We start from the raw sequence: 17,700 nt of genomic DNA on the forward strand, positions 1-17,700 counted from the left end.
AAACCGTGTAGTGGTCAAATGAAAACGGTCTTTCTCTTTCCACAGGCTCACATCGAAATGGGTTCCTCAACGCTCTCAAAGACAGTCCTGCCAGATATCCTTTACTGAACCCTGAGTGGCGTTTACCGTTGAATATGTGCGCTTTTTTTACATGTACTTTCTTCTCTGTTCATCGTCATTGCCCCGCCTTGCCTGGACTTCCCTGTCACCATGACACTTCTAATTTTTCCATGTTTTTTGTTCAATTTGAATAATAGCATTGAAAACGGTTCATGAAAACAACTAAATTTCCATTTCACAAAAAGTTATAGTGTGCATAAGAGGAGATGGAAACCCTTTTTGCAGATGAGTTGTAATGTTTAACTGACATGACTGATCATATGAAACACTAGTTACTGTTACTTCCACGGTAGAAACTTACTGACGTGAAAGAATTGCTCACTATCCTGCTCCTAAAGGCCTCTCTCTTCTTTTGTATAAGCCCAAACACCCCCTTCTCTCAGCATCTAACCTGCTCTTAATTGCACCTCTGTACTTGTTCTCCTCCTACTCAGTCACTTAGATAGATTTGTATTGATTAAGCACTCCATGAATAGGCCAGTGTTTCTTACTGCACTGAAGCTTAAATGTTGTTTTCTCATTTGTCACTTTAGATAAAAAATGTCTGCTAAATGACTTAATGTGAATGTTTTGTTTGTGCCTTCCTCTTCGTGACCACTTCACCTTCTTTATTTCCCACATTGCACAGCTCTCAGATTTCTTGCGAATGATTCTGTACTCCGCAGGTCGTTTGAGCTGAATGTGTCTTACTCCTGTTCAAAGCGACTGTCAGTTGATACCGCTCTTGTTCTAACTTTGTCCTGTCCCTTTGGAGATGTCATGTGAGTGAGATCTGATCTGATGGATGGCAAGTGTATCTGAAGCCCTTAAGCTGTAGTTGGTACAAAAACATTGTAGGACAGCATGTTGTGTCAGCACAACACCAGAGATAATCACTTGGACTGTTTTATTCTGTCATCGCAGAAAACTTTAGTTTTAGACCCTTTCAGTACATCGTGGAGGTTATGATTTAAATGGTACCTGCTGCAGGCTGTTTCATGGACTGTTCAGTAGAGGAAGCTGAGCCTGACTTGATTTTTATCTTGCAATCAAAAAGAACCACAAAACACTGACTATATATGGCAGCCTATAAAGAGAGGTGCTTTGAAATATTTTGATGTCTTTCTTACTTTACTGATACATCAGATACGGGGTCAGAATTGAAATGGATCAACCCCTAATTCTCGGCCACAAAATAAAATTTAGACTTATTTGCACGCTTTTGTTTTTGCCCCCATCGTCTCCGTGCCTGAGTGAGATAACTTTCTCTGGCAGGGAAACGCTTGCCAAGCCAAGCTGATAACGTCCGTGTCCTACAGGACTTTAATAAAGGGGAGCTGTGGTCGATAGTATCGCAGCGGTCTTTTGTACTAGAAGAGTGATGCCATGTTTTGTCCTTGCTAGAATAAGAAAAAGTGGAAACGGGGGAGTGAGATTAGTTGATGAGTTGATTTTTCAAGTGCAGCTCAACAGACAGCTCGTAGTCTTTGAGTATGCCCTTGGGCACCTCTCTGAGGCACTAAATAGTGAATTAGTTGCTTCTGAGTATTTGTGTCATTTCACAAGCAATACCCTCCTTTTAGAGATGCATCCTAAGGTGCTGTACACGTGGGAATTGTCAGTGTAGTATAAAAGTAAATGGAATAATCTTGAACAGTGTTGGGTTTTTTATTTTGTATTTATATGGACCAGAGTAAATGAGCAGTGTTCCTGCAGCCCCAGCCAAATGAAATAGTAACTAGGAAGTATTGGCAAGCGAAGGACAGCCCTCAGGCTGTAGGTTAATATGCTAGCTGCTGCAACAGCATTTTTCTGTCCATGCAGACTCCATATTGGCCTGTTATGTATGTGTATTCGTTTCCATAAGGGCTTTCCACAGTAATGTCTGTTGCTCTGAATGTAAAAATAGATCAAAATGAAAACCAAGGCAGATAAACATTCCTTAACCTAATGGTGTCACTGTGCTGGAGGTGGTGGTGTGTTTCTTCTCGGTCTGGTCCATAGTGGGTCTCTCAGGCTTCCATACCTACCTGATCAGCTCCAACCAGACCACCAACGAAGATGTAAGTATGAACATAGAAAACCTTATCCCTGATTAGTCCATCCTCCTTTTCATATTATATCATTTAAAGTAGTGTTTCTTTCAGAGTTGAAGCAAATTTGGAATAAAATGTATATTATTAGTTCATCCTGTGTATTGATATTGATTTATGTTTTACAACTTTGGCATGAAAAACCTTACCATGTAATAGATGCTACAGGGAAAGAGGAGTCTGTTGATGCCCTTTTATGCCCTCTTATGTGCTGATAGCGCCACGGTCATGGGTTTAATCCCCATACGGGCCAGTAAGAGTTTTAGCTCCAGTATTGCTACAAACAGCAGAGTCTTGCCAGGTTAGAGGTGACATTAAAGGTGATTTTGAATGTTATGTCTTCTCCTTCAGATAAAAGGCTCGTGGTCTTCTAAAAGAGGGAAGGACAACTATAACCCATACAGCTATGGCAATATATTCACAAACTGCTGTGCAGCGCTTTGTGGACCACTCCCACCGAGGTATGACACTTGTATAGGTTATTTACACAATCCTTGACACCCAGATAGTGAAATACAAGCCCCGTCATTCACAGTACTGAGAACAACCTCTTCAGCATCTCCCTTTCTCTCTCCTTTCATTATAATTTTCAATTTGTCCAAAGCCAAAATAGAACTGTTAGTCAAGACTGTTTGATGTGAGGAGCTCCTTGAAATGAGCCCGCCGCCTGCAGCGTTTTTCTAAACATAGCTAAGACACTGAAAGAGTGTTAAGAATTTCAGGCCCATTTTAACCAAATCCAAGATCAAAGTTGGCTTTTTCACAGGACAGCTGTCACAGCTACATTCTCACGACTTTAAATGTCAGTAAACATTGCACATTCCCCTTTAGTTTCTCTCACTTTTGCCCAACAGCTCTCAGTTTTCATCAGTGAAACTGTAGTTTTCCTTCTCCCTCCTTTTTGGCTGAAATGAGTGCCCACTGAACAGACACTTTAATCTTTTTGAGATATAACCATGAAGCTGACTTCAAGATGTCACAAATATAACTTCTGAAGCTCACAGCGTGTGCCACTCTGCCTTTTGCTTTGCACTTATCTGTAAAGTACAAACAGAAAGGATACCTCGTTTACCACATACAGTCAGTGCCCTCTCAAGCTCTTCAATATGTATCCATATGTGTCCACACATGTATGCAAAGCAAGAAGTGCCATGATGAAGGCTTTCGGTATTTCTCTTATGATGGCGTTTGGCTGTACTGTGCAGCGGCCATCACAAGCCATAAATCTTCAGTAATGATTCCAGTGGGTGGTGAGGAGAACCCTCAGTGCACAGGTGGCTGCCATCTGGACATTTGTGCGTGTTTGTGGCCACAGGCACTGCACAGCTGGATCCACCAGTAATAAAGAGATGTTTCACTTCATCCACAGTCCATGCAAGCAACGCTGCCTGTCGTATTCACAAGCGCACACAGACAAAAGCTCTGTGCATTTTCATTACCAGCTGGGACCTTTACTCATATTTACGAATGCATCAAATGCATGCTGTCATGCTCGTTTCCTCCTAACTGAATCTGCAGACTTTCAGTTCATTAGCAGCGACACCGGCTGCTGCTGTAGTCTCCTGGAGTTTATTTCTGCCCTTCTCAGAAAGCATTTCTTACCCGTTTCCAGCTCAGTCCTGCTGGAGCTCACTGTCAATACCCTGGTTAATGATTAGCCTGTTTAACACCTCAGCTGGCTCTGTGTGTGTGTATGTGTATGTGTGTGTGTGGTAGAGGTTTCTCAGTGTCTGATCAACCTCTTTCGGGCTGATAAATAGCCACTCTCGCTGTATGCGGTCTATGAGCTCTCACATGTGCATATGCATACCAGAGTTCAGCACGTTGGTGTCTAACCAGCTGCGTCAGGGCTCTGCAGCACCGACGGGACAGAAACAATGATTCACTCCGCTGCTCCTCTGCAGGGCCACAGTGATTTATTACCAAGTTGTGATTTTATGGGTATATTTGAATGTATGAGAGGATATCTCCATCATGGTCAAAACTTGAATAAAGCGGTTTAAAGTATTCACAGTGTGGTAACACTGAGCCACAAGGTCGTTTGAACCTTTGTAACTGTGTCCACCAACAGTAAGACTGCCAACAACAAGCTAACATATTCATCCAGGTTCAGTCAGTCGAACTCAAAATGTTGCTATCAGTTTGGTTGCTTTATGTTTTTGTATTTGTAGCATTTGTTATGTAATGTTTATGAATCAATCATAACAATTTCTTTGTCTCATTAGTCTCATTGACAGACGAGGCTTTGTCCAAACAGACACACCTCAGCTGGCACCACCAACCAACGGCATCACGATGTACGGTGCCACCCAGTCCCAGCAAAGCCACATGGTAAGACTGACCTGACACGTCACTCCGGGACAAGCTCATTGAATTAAAAATGCAGAATTGAGTCGGCATATATGGAGAAGATGTTGATGCTGTGGTTTTCAGTTACTTTACATGAATAGAATAGAACAAATGGAAATTTATTTGTAGATGCACTTTTAAATGAATGATCACTGGCAGCCCTAATCTCCTAAAACTCCCTTTGTTCCGTCTCACAGTAAACACTTTTGCTTGTGAAACAAACAACCAGGCAAACATCTGCCCATGCTGCGTCTTATGAATCCTTTTGGATTACAAACACCTAATCTTGGATTAATGGATAACTTTTAAAGATGAAAACTGTTTCAAAGAGAACTCCAGAGACACTGAATCCAAGTCAACTTAGATCTGAGAGTATTACCAAGGTGAAGTCAGCCTTTTTTAATCCAAGTTTCACTTTTACGTTTTCAGCACCCTATAGAATCGCAAGCTGCACAAATTTGTGCTGCTTTCGATCTGGAAATGTAAATCCGGTTCATCAGGAGGATTGAAAATGATGAGTGAGCAAGTCGACGATGTTTTCAGCTGTGCATCCGTCACTGTATGCTACCTGTAATTAAGTTAGCAGAAGGAAGTAAGAGTCCTTTGAGGTGGCATCGTAGTTTGAGTTGAGTGATTTTTATTGTTTGCTTGTGATCAAGCGGGAAATGTTTTTGTGTCACAGTGCAGTTAAACAAAGAGAGAGAGAGAGAGCAAAGAAACCACAAAGGGTTGATTTATATTCACTCTCATGATCTGAATGTACAGTAAAATGTTGTGTGTTGTGAAGCCGTGTGTCAGTCGAGGAGAGAATAGTTGGTGCTGTGAAAACGCCACACTGACCTCAGTGTCCCTCTGACGCCTTAACTGAAGCAACCAGTCCTGTTGTTCAGTGTTTACCTCACACATTACATGCTAGATTTAAACACAGCTACTACACATCTGCCACTGGTGCCCTCCCTGTGTCCAACAGTCATTTCCTTGTTCTCACCCAAACTCGACCTCATCCTGCCTATTCTCACCAAGATGACAAACATAAATGTCATCTGTCTAAATGTCCTGAATGAACCGGCTGTAATGGGCCGAAAGCCCGAGGAACATTCCCCTACGTCAAGCAGGGTCAGGAATAACCTGTCATCTGTTTGCTATAGCTGTCACTATTAGCAGCTACAGTTGTCCTATTGTATCAGCTGCTGGCTGATTATCTGCACAAACTCAGCGGTGCGCTTAATGTCCATTTGTGACTGGACTTCCATTGTGCTGTTAAACAGGGAGGCTCCACAGTTAAGATATTCAGCTTTTTTACATGCTCAACACAGTCATTCAGATGGATGTGAACAGAATGTATTGAGCTTAAGCATAATGCTTTTTTTTTCCCCCTGCACAGCTCTGTTATACAACATTGAGACATGTCAGAACATGTAAAGAAATCGCGTCTCCGGTTCCGTTGTCGACTTGTGTCCGGCTCACACTAAGCCTGCCACCTTCAGCACACTGTTGCATTTGAGATGTTTTCCATTTGTTTGGCAATAAAAGCTCTGCTCCCTTGTGATGGGTTTTGTCTGTGATGCGGCTTAAATCGACGGCTCGGTATGCAGGAGCCTTTTGAGCTGTTGCCATGGTAACAGTGTGCGATATGAAATCACGTTACACCTTGATAAGAAACCCTCCGTTTTGGATTTGACCTAGTGGGGGGATAAGCACGGCTTTGTCAGGCGGTCGTTATCATTTCCCTCAGTTAAAGGGTCACTTCACTGCAGGTGTGGCCCATGGAGATGGTTGGTAAAAGTATGTGTATAACAGCAATTTCATTTTGGGATGTTGCACTGAAGACGTGATCATGGTGATCATAGGGAATTCAAGAAGGGCATGTTGATCATTTTCTGATACCTGTTAAACTATTAATCACAAAGAATCCATAAATGACGGATGAATCAGGGGTTACAGGGGTTTTTTCTAGAACTTATCCGTGCAACTAAAATGTAAATGGAAACTTAAATTCTTCACTAAAGGGGCAAAAAAATCTCATTCCTGCTTTGTCACCCGAATAAACCTGTGCTGCATCACTGCTATCCTGATAAAATCTCTGAACTTGTTCGTCTTTGTTCTGCTGTGGATGGAGGAGTGCGCCGCGTCAGTGTAGCTCTAACAGTTTAAAAAGCACGAGGGGTCCACAAAGTAGAAAGAAAAGGATGAAGTTATGCGTTTTATTTCATATCCGTCACTAACTCTCACTCAGTTTAGGCTTTTTAACAACCTGCTGTAAAGGTGATAAGATGAGTGTTGGTGCGTGCAGCTCTGATAAGAGCAACGATAAAACTAATAACTGCACCTTCTCTGTTGTCAAAGGTAGCTCAACTTCTGTTTAAGTCACATCTGTAATCTTCTTTTTAGGTCAGTGAGATTGAGACAGAGAGGTGAGATGTCAAGGATGTTTTGTTCTTCTTGTCAGTCAGACTTTGAGTTCTGTGGGGTTGAAGGGACACATCAAAATACTCCTAATATGGCCTCTTCATTCCTGTTACCTTTGTACAACTTCTGATCTTTCATCTGTAAGTGGTCTTTAAAACTGGATTGCTCTGTGGTGATTAAAGGCTCATTGGGCCTGAGCTAATCTCCTTGCAGCTCATGTATGGAATTATGGCTCGCCTGTCCTAACCCAGTTACCCTGCTCCAGTTTTAGACATGCGATTTCCATTCTAAAGCAACGTAACAGAGATCAATAGGCCAGGAAGCGGTGACTTTGTGTTTTTAGCTCTCTATTGACTTCAGCCTTGTTTCTAATGGAGGGGGATACACAACTTGGTGCGGATTCGTTGTGTCTCTGAGTTTTCACAAGAGTACTAACATCTACTTCGTTTTCTCCCTCTTATCCAATCACCTGCCCCGTCTGTCATCCTCACATGTTCCCCCGAGTCTATGTTTTTTCATTTTTCCTGTCCTCCATCTAATTTTCAATGCTTGCTCTCCTCAATTTCCGTCCTTTCCCTCCGATACCTTGCCTCTTGCTTCTCCATCCTCATCCCCTGCCCTGCTCTTCCCTTTCTCCTGCTTCCTGGTGCTTTCTCTCAGTGTGACCAAGACCAGTGCATTCAGAGCACCAAATTCGTTTTGCAGGCCGCCGCCACGCCCCTCCTCCAGCAGCAGAGCAGCGAGCCAGTCATCATGACGGCCTCCGCCGAAAACGGAGCGCCTCTACCCGGCCGCGCCTCCCTCACCCTGGGTGGTCCTTGCACCTCGCTTCCCCTCGGCCAGCCCACCCCTCCGACATCCACCCCCAGCCTCAGCTGCCACGAGGCTACAGACATGCTGCCAATCCACGGACACAGCCACACGCACAACCACAGTCACCCCCTCCAGGAGCAGGTGGCCCACCACCACTTTCTCACCCCAGAGGAAGTGCCCTCGCCTCCGGGCATGCTTCACTGCGGCAGCCCCCTGGGTCACAGCCACACAGTGCAGGCCGGTTTCTACAACCCAGCCAGCCAAGACTCACTACACGAGGACTCTGTCAGAGGATTGGTGAAGCTCAGCTCTGTCTGACAGTGGGACATATACCCTCACTAACCACCGCACCCCCTTCTGAAGACGTAAAACTCTCTTGTGTCACTTTTGGATCAGCCGACTCCCCCATGAGTTACAAGCTCCAGCTGCTAGAAACTGCGTGGAAATGAACTGAAATGAAACCAGTTGTCCTCAGCCATTGTGTTGTCAAACCTGTCTGCTGGAACGAGGAGATACTTCCAGGTGTATGTATGACAACTCAGACAAATATTTCTCTTCTTTTGTTTTTTTTTGTAATACTTCAAGGGAAGAAGAATCAATTTGCTTTTGGAAATTGAGAAAGTGGAGCGTGCCTTTTTAATGTGGCACATTTCTCTGTTAGCCATTTTGAGCAAAAAATGAACTGTGTTGACAGTTCATGACACCTGGTCAGAAGGCTGGGGTCTGACTTAAAGCCTATTTGCCCGTTGCCGATTGGACCATGTCTTCTGCCTTTTTTTCTTTTTGGGAGACTCACAGCAGTGCAATGGTTGTTTTCATGTTGCATATCATCTTGCTTTTTCTATGTTAAAAAAAAAAGATACTGTTGTACTGTACCATGGTTATTACAACTCTTAAAAAATTATATTTCCTGTGGACATTAATAAAACAAGAACTTTTTATCAAATTTCAGCGCATTAATATTGAAGGAATAATGCATTAAAGTTTATCTCTGAATTCAACTGGGACAGATTGAAACCAAGCCTGTCTGATGAATGTTTTTGAACATTTAAGGACGCACAAACAAGGTTAAGACTTCTCTTTAAGCAGTGTAGCTAAAAGAAACACACCATTTTTTTCCAGTAATTTCCATTGAAAGTAATGCCATTTTTTTTGGCGCTGGAAGGAGGCTGGTGAAAGCGCCCTTTAATTCTCTTCTGCCACCTTGTGGTTGAGCAGAAGTACTGCAGCTAACAGCGCAGCTTTACGCTATATTGAATTTTGCCAAATAATGAGACACGAGTTAGTCAAGGATAGCCGACTTGGCTTAGAGTTAAGATAAAGACATGTGATGTGAAAGGTATCGGCTTAGAGAAGGTCTTAAATAGATTAACAACGATAGATTGACTGTACAGTTAACCTCACCTTGACAGTGTTTTTGGCTACAAGATGAAAGCATGTTTATTTTCTGGATTTTCTGGTTTACAGCCTCTTGTGCTGCACATAAGTGACAAAAAAGTATTCGTAATTTTAAAGCAAATTAACTTAAACGATAGATTCATAATTATATCAGGAACACATTTAATCGTCATTAAATAATATGTCACATAAAGGATATTTCAATACATTTTACAACAGAAAATGCAATAAAGAGAATCTAGATTTCTTTATCTTTTCATTTTGAACCGGCATGATTTCTAATGGTGTGAGAGTGCAATAAGGTACAACGGGGTTACAGAGATCCTAAAGATTTCACAAAGACTGCAAACTGTTAATGTTTTGGGTTACTGAAAGATTCACCCTGGACTTAAATGTGCTCGAGTCCTGCTGCACGGTTACATGGTGAATTAGTTCAAGAGACATGGGACATGGGACAAAAATGAAAAAAAAAAAAAAACTCAACAACAGGCTGAGAAAAATAAATGAATACTGTGGCCATGTAAGAAAAGCTAAAGATGAAAAGTACATTTGTGTGAAATCATGTAAAAATGAGAAATGCTTCAATTCTTTTAGCTGTACAGGAAATAATTCTGTCTCGGGCATTGCTCCAAAAACAACAGAACATGTCCGTTTCATTCATCGTCTGATTTTTACTGACTTTCTTATAATTTACATATAAGCAAAGCCAGTGCTTAACATTAACATATATGCCCTGTTTTACTTATACAGGCTGCACCACAGCAGAAATGCACTAAACACAGTATCGGAAATGACCCTAACTTGTAGCCATGATGGCTCACAGCCTGTTGCTTTCTGTCATGCATCTGCCCTCTTATCAGGGCTGAAAAGAGAAATCATTTCATCCAAGAGAGGACCCGTCTGAGGTCTTTGGTCAGGGACAGTGCTAGAATAGCTGCAATAATGCAACACTAACCTGACCTGAAATTCAAACCTGCAGTCAGCACAGCTTCTTCAGTGTTCAGCATCCACCATCTGGGTTGTTATAGCTAAGCTAATTTAGCACTGATAATCACATGACAACAGTGTCTGTACCGGGTGGTTTCCCTCCAGTTAGCCAGTAGTCACCACAGTTTCACATCATTGAGCTCCAGGTCTCCCATGATCTCCACCTGGTCGATGCTACTCAGGTCCTGCACCCGATGCCTGAACTCAAACAGGTGGGAGCCGTTCACTGCCAGCTTGAACTGATGGGGCTGACAGAGGAGGAGGATCTGAGAAGGGGAGAGGAAAAAAAAGAAATACTCGAGACCTGCGAACCGATCCAGGTCACACGACTGAAAATATGACACCTTGATGGCTGCAAGCGGTTCCTACCTCGAAGTATTCGCCTGGTGAGAAGGGAAAGAAGGGCAGCTCCCGCTCCTCCTGACCCCAGGACTCACTCAGGTACGAGTTCCTGATGAACACGCCGGACTTCATGCGGGGACTCAGATGGAGAGCGATGTTCTCTGTCTTGCTGTTGCAGAGGTTCACTGTAAAGCTGGATTCGAGGTACATAAAAAAAAAAGAAAGATATGTTTGTAGCTCCATTTAAAACTCCAGATTTTAAAGGACGCTTCTCAAAAATCAGTTGTGTGAACGCGGAGACGGGGGATGGATTAAAGGAAAAACCAACAGAAAGGGCCACCTCAGTGGATCTGAGGATCCGTGCTGCTGGGGTGGAGCACCATCCTACTAAAAGATATTTTCCAAAATGGTATTTTGATAGATATGACATCAGTCGAAATTGAGTTCAGATCTGTTGATACTGAAAGCCAAAAGGAATGTTCCTACTCATTAAACGGTTCAGTGGTCATTTACAGTATGTCCTGCAGAGGGAGGCATTGTCAACTTGGAAGACACAATTCCCATCAGTGTAGGATTGTTTAATATCAGGGGAAAGGTAGGAACATCTCAGATTTATAGTGTATAAGAGAGCCACCGTCTGGGTTTTTCCTTTAATTATTCTTCCGTTTGCAGACTTTATTTTATTCGGTTCCTGTAGATGAGGGTCAATTTCATCAAGCATCACTTTACCTGTGCGGATACAAGCTGACCTGTCCTTTAATTGTGATGTGCTGTCCTGGACTCAGTCCTTTAAGTATGCTGCCTTTGTAAGGGAGGCTCTGGAACAACACATAACTGTTAATACGCTTTTTTTCCCCTCAGATAATCGTCTTGTATTATATGAGCTTGTATGACAGTGGCAGTATTTTATATTGTGTAAACAAAGAGAAGGGGATTGATCCAAAATGGGCAGATTTCATATTATTATTGCTTTTTGTTTTCTAGATCCAGTAGTTATTTTAGAGACTATCGTGTTAGCAAGAAAAAAAATAATGTAACAAGCTGTAAAAACTTCCCTTTAGAAGGTCTGAATGCGACATGTTGAACAACCAGCCTGCAATGCTCAAACTAATAAACATTTACTACATGTGATCTAGTTTTATTAGCATCTCAAGACACTAGGAACATCTAAGCTGAGCAGTTTTATGAGGATGGAGAAGGAAGACCGACTCACCAAGTCACCTGATTCTGAATATATTGCCTACGAGAGAGAACAAGATACATTAGGGAATGATTCGAAAGTCATTAAAATCAAGAAAACAGATGATGGGAAGGAACCTACTGAGTTTGGGATGTAGCCAATAGCGTGGACCCTGACTTTCCCAGAAATAGAAAATGTGTCGACCCTGTTTAGAGGGATTCTGTGCTTGTATTCCAGCAGATGAGCACCATTTACTGCCACCTACAGGTGAAGGTAACCTAATTATTCACCATAACTTCAATTCAGTTTCTAACCCTTACATGCTCCACAGGCTTTCTGATGTTGATGATTTACCTTAAAGACATCTTCGAGCACCAGGATGATGGTCTCAAAGGGGGCCCCTCGTTTGTAGGGCAGCTGGTGGAGCGTCTCCTCTTTGCCCCAGTTCTCCTGCAGCAGGGAGTTGCACACCACACAGGGTGAGCCTTTGAAGCGAGGGCTGAAGTGGAGGGCGACGTCGGAGCGCGGCTTGGTGCTGCAGCCACTCGACAGGTCGACCTGAAACCTGCAGAGAGGAGACGCACGCACACACAGGCCAGATTACTGCACTGGAACCCAGACCTACTGGGAACCACAGCTCCAAGTTCACTGCATGTTACGGGGTTTTGATAATTCGATTAACTGTAGGTTTGTTGGGGCGTAAGCGCCACTCATTTAAAATCCCATAATTATTTCTTATCTTATGCTCCTTCCTTGTATAGAGGCAACACATTGTTGTTAAAAAGTTGAGTTTTATCCTTTTAGTTTAGCTAAATCAACAGGGTCCCTGTAAACTGCTCTGAGGGTCCACCTCCAGCTGAAGTCAAAGACATGGCAGACTACTGAGAGAGATTATCATGCACTGCACCCCGAGACTATATCCCAGTCAACAGAAGACTGAATATAGTTGATCCAAAAAAACAACAATAAAAACCAGCAAAACATGAGAAACATACAGGGATGTAAATGAAGAGAAAAATGAAACACAAAGCAATCATAAAAAGAAAGAATCGCCACAGAGACATGTAAAATCACCAAAAAGACACGCACAATGTTCAAAATGCAACGCAAGAGATGAGAAGTACTCAAAATGAGACACAAAATAGCAAAAATCGAGAAACAAATTGATCTCAGAGCTAGAGTGCGATGCAAAAATGACTTAAATGTGACACAAAACAATCAAAATGAGATGCAAACAACAGAAAAAGATTTTTAAAAACCATCAAACCATAACCACAGAGGCAAAATGACCACAAAATGCAAGTTGTTGGCTGCTTTAGCTGGGCTACTCTATATTTTTTAAATCAAGAATTGTCATTATACTTGTACAACTATGATGGACGGCTTATTTTGGATTGAACTTGATCGAAATTGGATTGAATTAGATTTGTTTCTATTTTTCTCTTGTTTGAAGTGCCTGGAGATAAAACATTTATTTAAAAATGAAACAAAACATCTAACATGACATATAAAGTGAGAAACAAAAGGAGCAGAGACCCAAGACGGCCACAAAGTTATTCAAAATTGTAAAAATGAAACATGTAATATTAAAAGTGTCACACAAAGGAGATGAAAAATCACCAAAACGTGTGATACAGATGGATCTCAGGCTTAGACTGTTAACAAAAGGATGCCTAAGTGACCAAAATATCACAAGACAAGGGGAAAAAAATAAGTCACATAAGATAAAGTCACTATGAGGAGATGCAAAATGACCAACTAGAGACACAAAACAACTGAGTAGTTTAAAGACATTACATCTGTAATTCCATCATACAATCTTATGCCTTAGAAATGATGACTACATTAAGTCTTGAATCAAAATGACCGTGGAGCCAAATAATTGCTAAAAAATTAAATATGACCAGAATGAGACACAAAAGGAGAGATGGAACACCACCAACACAAAAAGGCAAGTACAAAAACAACCAGTATGAGACATAAAACCACTGTGAAGATGTGTAGAGTTGCTTAATTTCCCAAACAGGGTCAACTGTTGCCTCTTTCGGTCTGCTTATCCTGCTCCTTTTCTGGGACAAGTGAGGCGGCTTTTGCACGTCTGTGAACCAGTGTAATAATCTGTGCCTTTTTGTCATAAGGGAGCCAAAATCCATCCAAACTAATACCATGATAGATTCCGTGTCTTTGAATGGACTTTGTCTGCACAAGATTGAAAGTTTGGACACTCGGTGTCTTTAATAACCCATGGTGACATCTCGTCAGTGGTCAGATATTGCTCCAGTGTCCACAGCAGTGGGTGCACTGAGGGGGGGCTACTGTGCCACAGAGTTGCTCATTTCAATTCAACAGTTTATTTAGTTTATTATGCTTAATTAACTTTTTTTCATGGATCATTGCCTGTAACTGTAAAGGAAACGGGCGCTGTGGGCGTGTGTGTTTGAGGGTGAGCGTGAAGAAGAGTGTGTTTTCTCAGATTATAACTCAGTGAGGTGGGACCACCTCTGTTTGTTTCTCTCATTTCTTAAAATGTTACCTGTCAGCGTCTGGGGGCACGGTGCCCTGGATGATGATGATCTCCCCTGGGTGCAGGCCTCCAGGTATGGGTCCAGTGTATGGGATCACCTGAGGCGGAGAGGTGATGTTAAAAGCACTGCAGGCCAGCAAAGACTGCTGAATAAAGTCAGAGGCCCCCCTGCTGGCTCTGGATCAGTGTGCAGACTGTGTGGGCTCCTGTTTTAGCTGCATTAGAAACTACATGGGATTATACGGAGCACTGTATGATACCAACAGAGAGGGCTGATGCAGATACCAACAAGAAAAGCCTCTTACCGGATTCAGAACAGTGTGTTTCGCATTCGCCACTGACATCGGGCTCCTGGTGTCAGACTGCGACATGCAGCCGCGGGCGGAAGCTGACGGATAGACTGAGATTTCTGCGGCAAAACAACCGGTTTGTTGCTCTGCAGCGTTATACGGGGATCATGGCAGTGGGCATCTTCTCTCCATCAAGCCCTCAACAAGTTGCGCATGCGCAACTTCTACCATGTGATCAGGTGTACTGAGGCAACAACGAAATGCCTGTTTTATCTCACTGTAAGGTGTAATGTTGGTGGTAAATGCTGCTTCGTTTGAATACAACTGCAGGTAAAATGTTAATTGTTGGTTTTGAAAATCCAAAGTTGATTTTTATGTTTAGAAACGTACTTACTGAGCAACGTCAACCGCTACGTATGCTGCATTCGAAGGCAACTGGGAGATAAAAAACATAAAAGTCTCCAACATAGAAGGAAAAAAAAAAAGGACAACAAGGAGGGTTTTTATAGGTCGGCAACATAATACATCCATGGTCGGCAACTCATGTAAGGCTTCTCAACTACAACTTACGTATCTGGATTAAAAGGGCAGTTTAAATTGTAAATGATCTTAAATGACCTAAGAATTATTCGACAAAGTATCTTGGGTGTTTTAGCTAATCTATCTTTTAATCTAAGATAACTACATAGCTGTTGTCGAGCGTTTAATGTTCTCAAGCAACTAAACAAACTTGTATTTTCCCTACCGGAAGTCGAAAACTATGTTATTTCGAGATTGTTTACTGTTTGCGAGGACTTTGAACGCAGCAGCACTGAGTTTCGTTTCTGTGTAAACCGCAGCGTCAGAAAGTCACAAACGTCATCATCTCAAACTCGTCGGACACCAGAGAAAAATGGGCCCCGGTGAGTTTATCAGCATATTTTACTGATGTTTTTGATTAAGCTGTGTTTCGGCTGACTCTTTATGTGGGTTGTTGTGTTTCAGGAAAAGTTGCTGCCATCACAGCAGCAGGAGCAGGTAGGATTTTCTGACGTGTGTGCCTCCTTTGTCGCTATTTTTGCTATTTTGTGTTGTGTGAACCAGAGTGGTGTAAAAAGGTGTTACTCTATAGCTCTGGTGTGAACAAGACCAAAACCGCGTGACTTACCATTTTCACCCCTCCCTCAAAAGCAACGTGGATTTTTGGTGAGAAAATATATTTTTAGGCCCGAGCAGCTAAGCGCTGCGAAGGCCTATTGTATCTGCAAGATTTCACTATTTTTATATTCTTATGATTCTTTTTCTTTTCCGCGCGGAATCTTAAATGGCGACGCCTGAACGTATTCGAAAACTCCCGAAACTTTACCCAAAATTGTCCCCCGCGTGAAATCACATGTTTTTAATGTACTCGAAAGTGGGCGTCGCCAAACTGCTCTATAGCGCCACCTAACGTGAGATAGCCCGAACCGTAAGTCGTAGAGATCTGAAACTCGGTATGTACGTAGATCGCCTCAAATCAAGAACAAAAGTCTCTTGGAGGTATGCTCTAAAACGTACAAGGAGGCGGCCATTTTGGGTCAAAGGGCAAATTTTGGCCATTTTTCATATTTACACACCTCGCAGGAAAATTTTCACGCCCCAGGGATTTTGAGCTACGGCCTTCATTTTTGGTCAGTATGCAGTTAAGAGATGGGGGCACAAAAGTTATCAGAAATTTTGAGTTTTTGAGCATGTTTAGGGGGCTTGGCCAAGCGGCGAACTTGGCGTACTCGCCAGTGTAAACGAAACGCAATAACTTTCACGTAAAAAGTTTATTCTGCACCAAACTTGGTATGAGTCATCCATGTTGGATGCATGTCGATCCTATGTGGTCATATGCTGACGTCATCTAAGCCCCGCCCCCTCAGAACAGGAAGTCACTTTTTTTACTTGGAAAGCTCCATCTCTGGCCAACTTCAGCTAATCAACATGATCTTGTGTCAGAATACAGATAACAAGTTGGTCTGACTTGCTTTAAAGCACCAACAGTTTTCAGTTGAAGGCGTGGCTATGGCGGCTTGGTGAAGTCAGACATCACGCCGTAACCATACGTTTGGCTCTAAATTCTACAGTTTTGAGCCGAGATGCACCAAACTCCCTGGGATTGATCCTAATCCCACCCCCAACAGGTGTACAGTCCAATATTTGATGGGCGTGGCCTAATGCCTCCACAGCGCCCCCTAGAACATCTAAAAACATCAGCCCCAAGCCATGCTTTCACCGACAATCATGAAACTCAGCACACCTGTGCGTCTTGTCAGGACCTACAAAATAGTGTGGGCGTGGCTTAATGGCAAATTACAATCCCTCGCCATTTGCATACGTTCGGCTCTAAATCTCACGTGCATCATCCGATTTGCACCAAACTAGATATGAATGATCTTTGTTAACCTCTAAAGAGCCCAATAGGATTATATTGGAGTGTGACTCCAGTGCGCCCCCTAGATCATTTAAACAGCTGTATCTCCTTGAGACATCATCCGATCTGCACCATATTTTTTGTGCATCATTACGGAGCAGCGTTTGACACGTTGGCGTGGTACATTTCTGACATCGCTAAACCCCGCCCCCACAAAACAGGAAGTGACGGTAACTCCTGTCTGGAAGGTGAGATATCGTTCCAACTTTGAACACGTGCCACAGGTGTCGTACTGTCGTGGACTGAAGGAGATTTGGGAGATTCGTCGCACGCTCCGCCCGGTGGACGGGCGCGGGAGACGCGGGACGGCGTCGATGACCACGTCGGGGCGGCGGTGCCGGCAGTCAGGCGGTCGCAAGGCCGGAGCCGCGCTTGGCTGCGAGGGCCGTTATCACTGCTTGCAGTTCTTGTTCGTATTAGTTTCCTCCTCCTGTCTTTCTCAGCTGAGGCTGTGGGGAGCAGCCGGTAAACAAACAAAATATCCAAACACAGAACAAACAGGTCCTTAGCCCATCGTCTTCTTCTACTTGTAGACCTGCCCGTGGATCTTTCACAGTCCACCACAGCAGCAAGTCTCTCATTATTCCCATGAATTGTGTACTGGTAGTATCCATTGGGTGTGGTACATTCACCTCTCATCTTTCCTTTTCCTCTAACCTCTCGCGAACATTTTGTCAGACTTCCTTTAGAGAGCACTATCATTTGTAGCAGCTGCAAATGACAAACCCATCAACGCAGAGATAATATAGTGTTATTGAATGTCAATCGCTTGTGGCTCC

General features: G+C 43.0%; 2 protein-coding genes across 6 annotated transcripts in view; one reads left to right on the forward strand and one right to left on the reverse strand.

Annotated features, from left to right (window-relative positions):
• LOC142366529 (palmitoyltransferase ZDHHC14-like) overlaps positions 1–8,709 on the forward strand; it is a 59,074-nt gene extending 50,365 nt beyond the window's left edge. For 3 of the 5 annotated variants that reach the window (XM_075448432.1, XM_075448433.1, XM_075448434.1), the window contains exons 6-10: positions 46–94; positions 2,060–2,162; positions 2,544–2,653; positions 4,418–4,523; positions 7,611–8,709. In XM_075448432.1, the coding sequence (XP_075304547.1) occupies positions 46–94; positions 2,060–2,162; positions 2,544–2,653; positions 4,418–4,523; positions 7,611–8,081 (839 nt within the window). In that variant the 3' untranslated portion in view covers positions 8,082–8,709. Of the gene's footprint in view, positions 1–45; positions 95–2,059; positions 2,163–2,543; positions 2,654–4,417; positions 4,524–6,932; positions 6,956–7,610 lie in introns of all 5 variants that reach the window. The other 2 variants (XM_075448436.1, XM_075448435.1) reach the window with 2 other exon arrangements.
• Positions 8,710–9,199: 490 nt separating this feature from the next.
• Positions 9,200–15,814, reverse strand: lgals8b (galectin 8b). The gene is made up of 8 exons (XM_075448437.1): positions 14,500–15,814; positions 14,204–14,292; positions 12,025–12,235; positions 11,812–11,931; positions 11,704–11,730; positions 11,220–11,308; positions 10,518–10,683; positions 9,200–10,414 (listed from the first exon to the last, which is right to left on the reverse strand). The coding sequence occupies exons 1-8, from the start codon at positions 14,563–14,565 to the stop codon at positions 10,265–10,267; spliced, it is 918 nt and encodes a 305-aa protein (XP_075304552.1). The 5' UTR covers positions 14,566–15,814; the 3' UTR covers positions 9,200–10,264.
• Between the last annotated feature and the right edge of the window lie 1,886 nt (positions 15,815–17,700).

The sequence above is a fragment of the Odontesthes bonariensis genome, chromosome 17 (assembly GCF_027942865.1).
Source record: "Odontesthes bonariensis isolate fOdoBon6 chromosome 17, fOdoBon6.hap1, whole genome shotgun sequence".
Lineage (NCBI taxonomy): Eukaryota > Metazoa > Chordata > Actinopteri > Atheriniformes > Atherinopsidae > Odontesthes > Odontesthes bonariensis.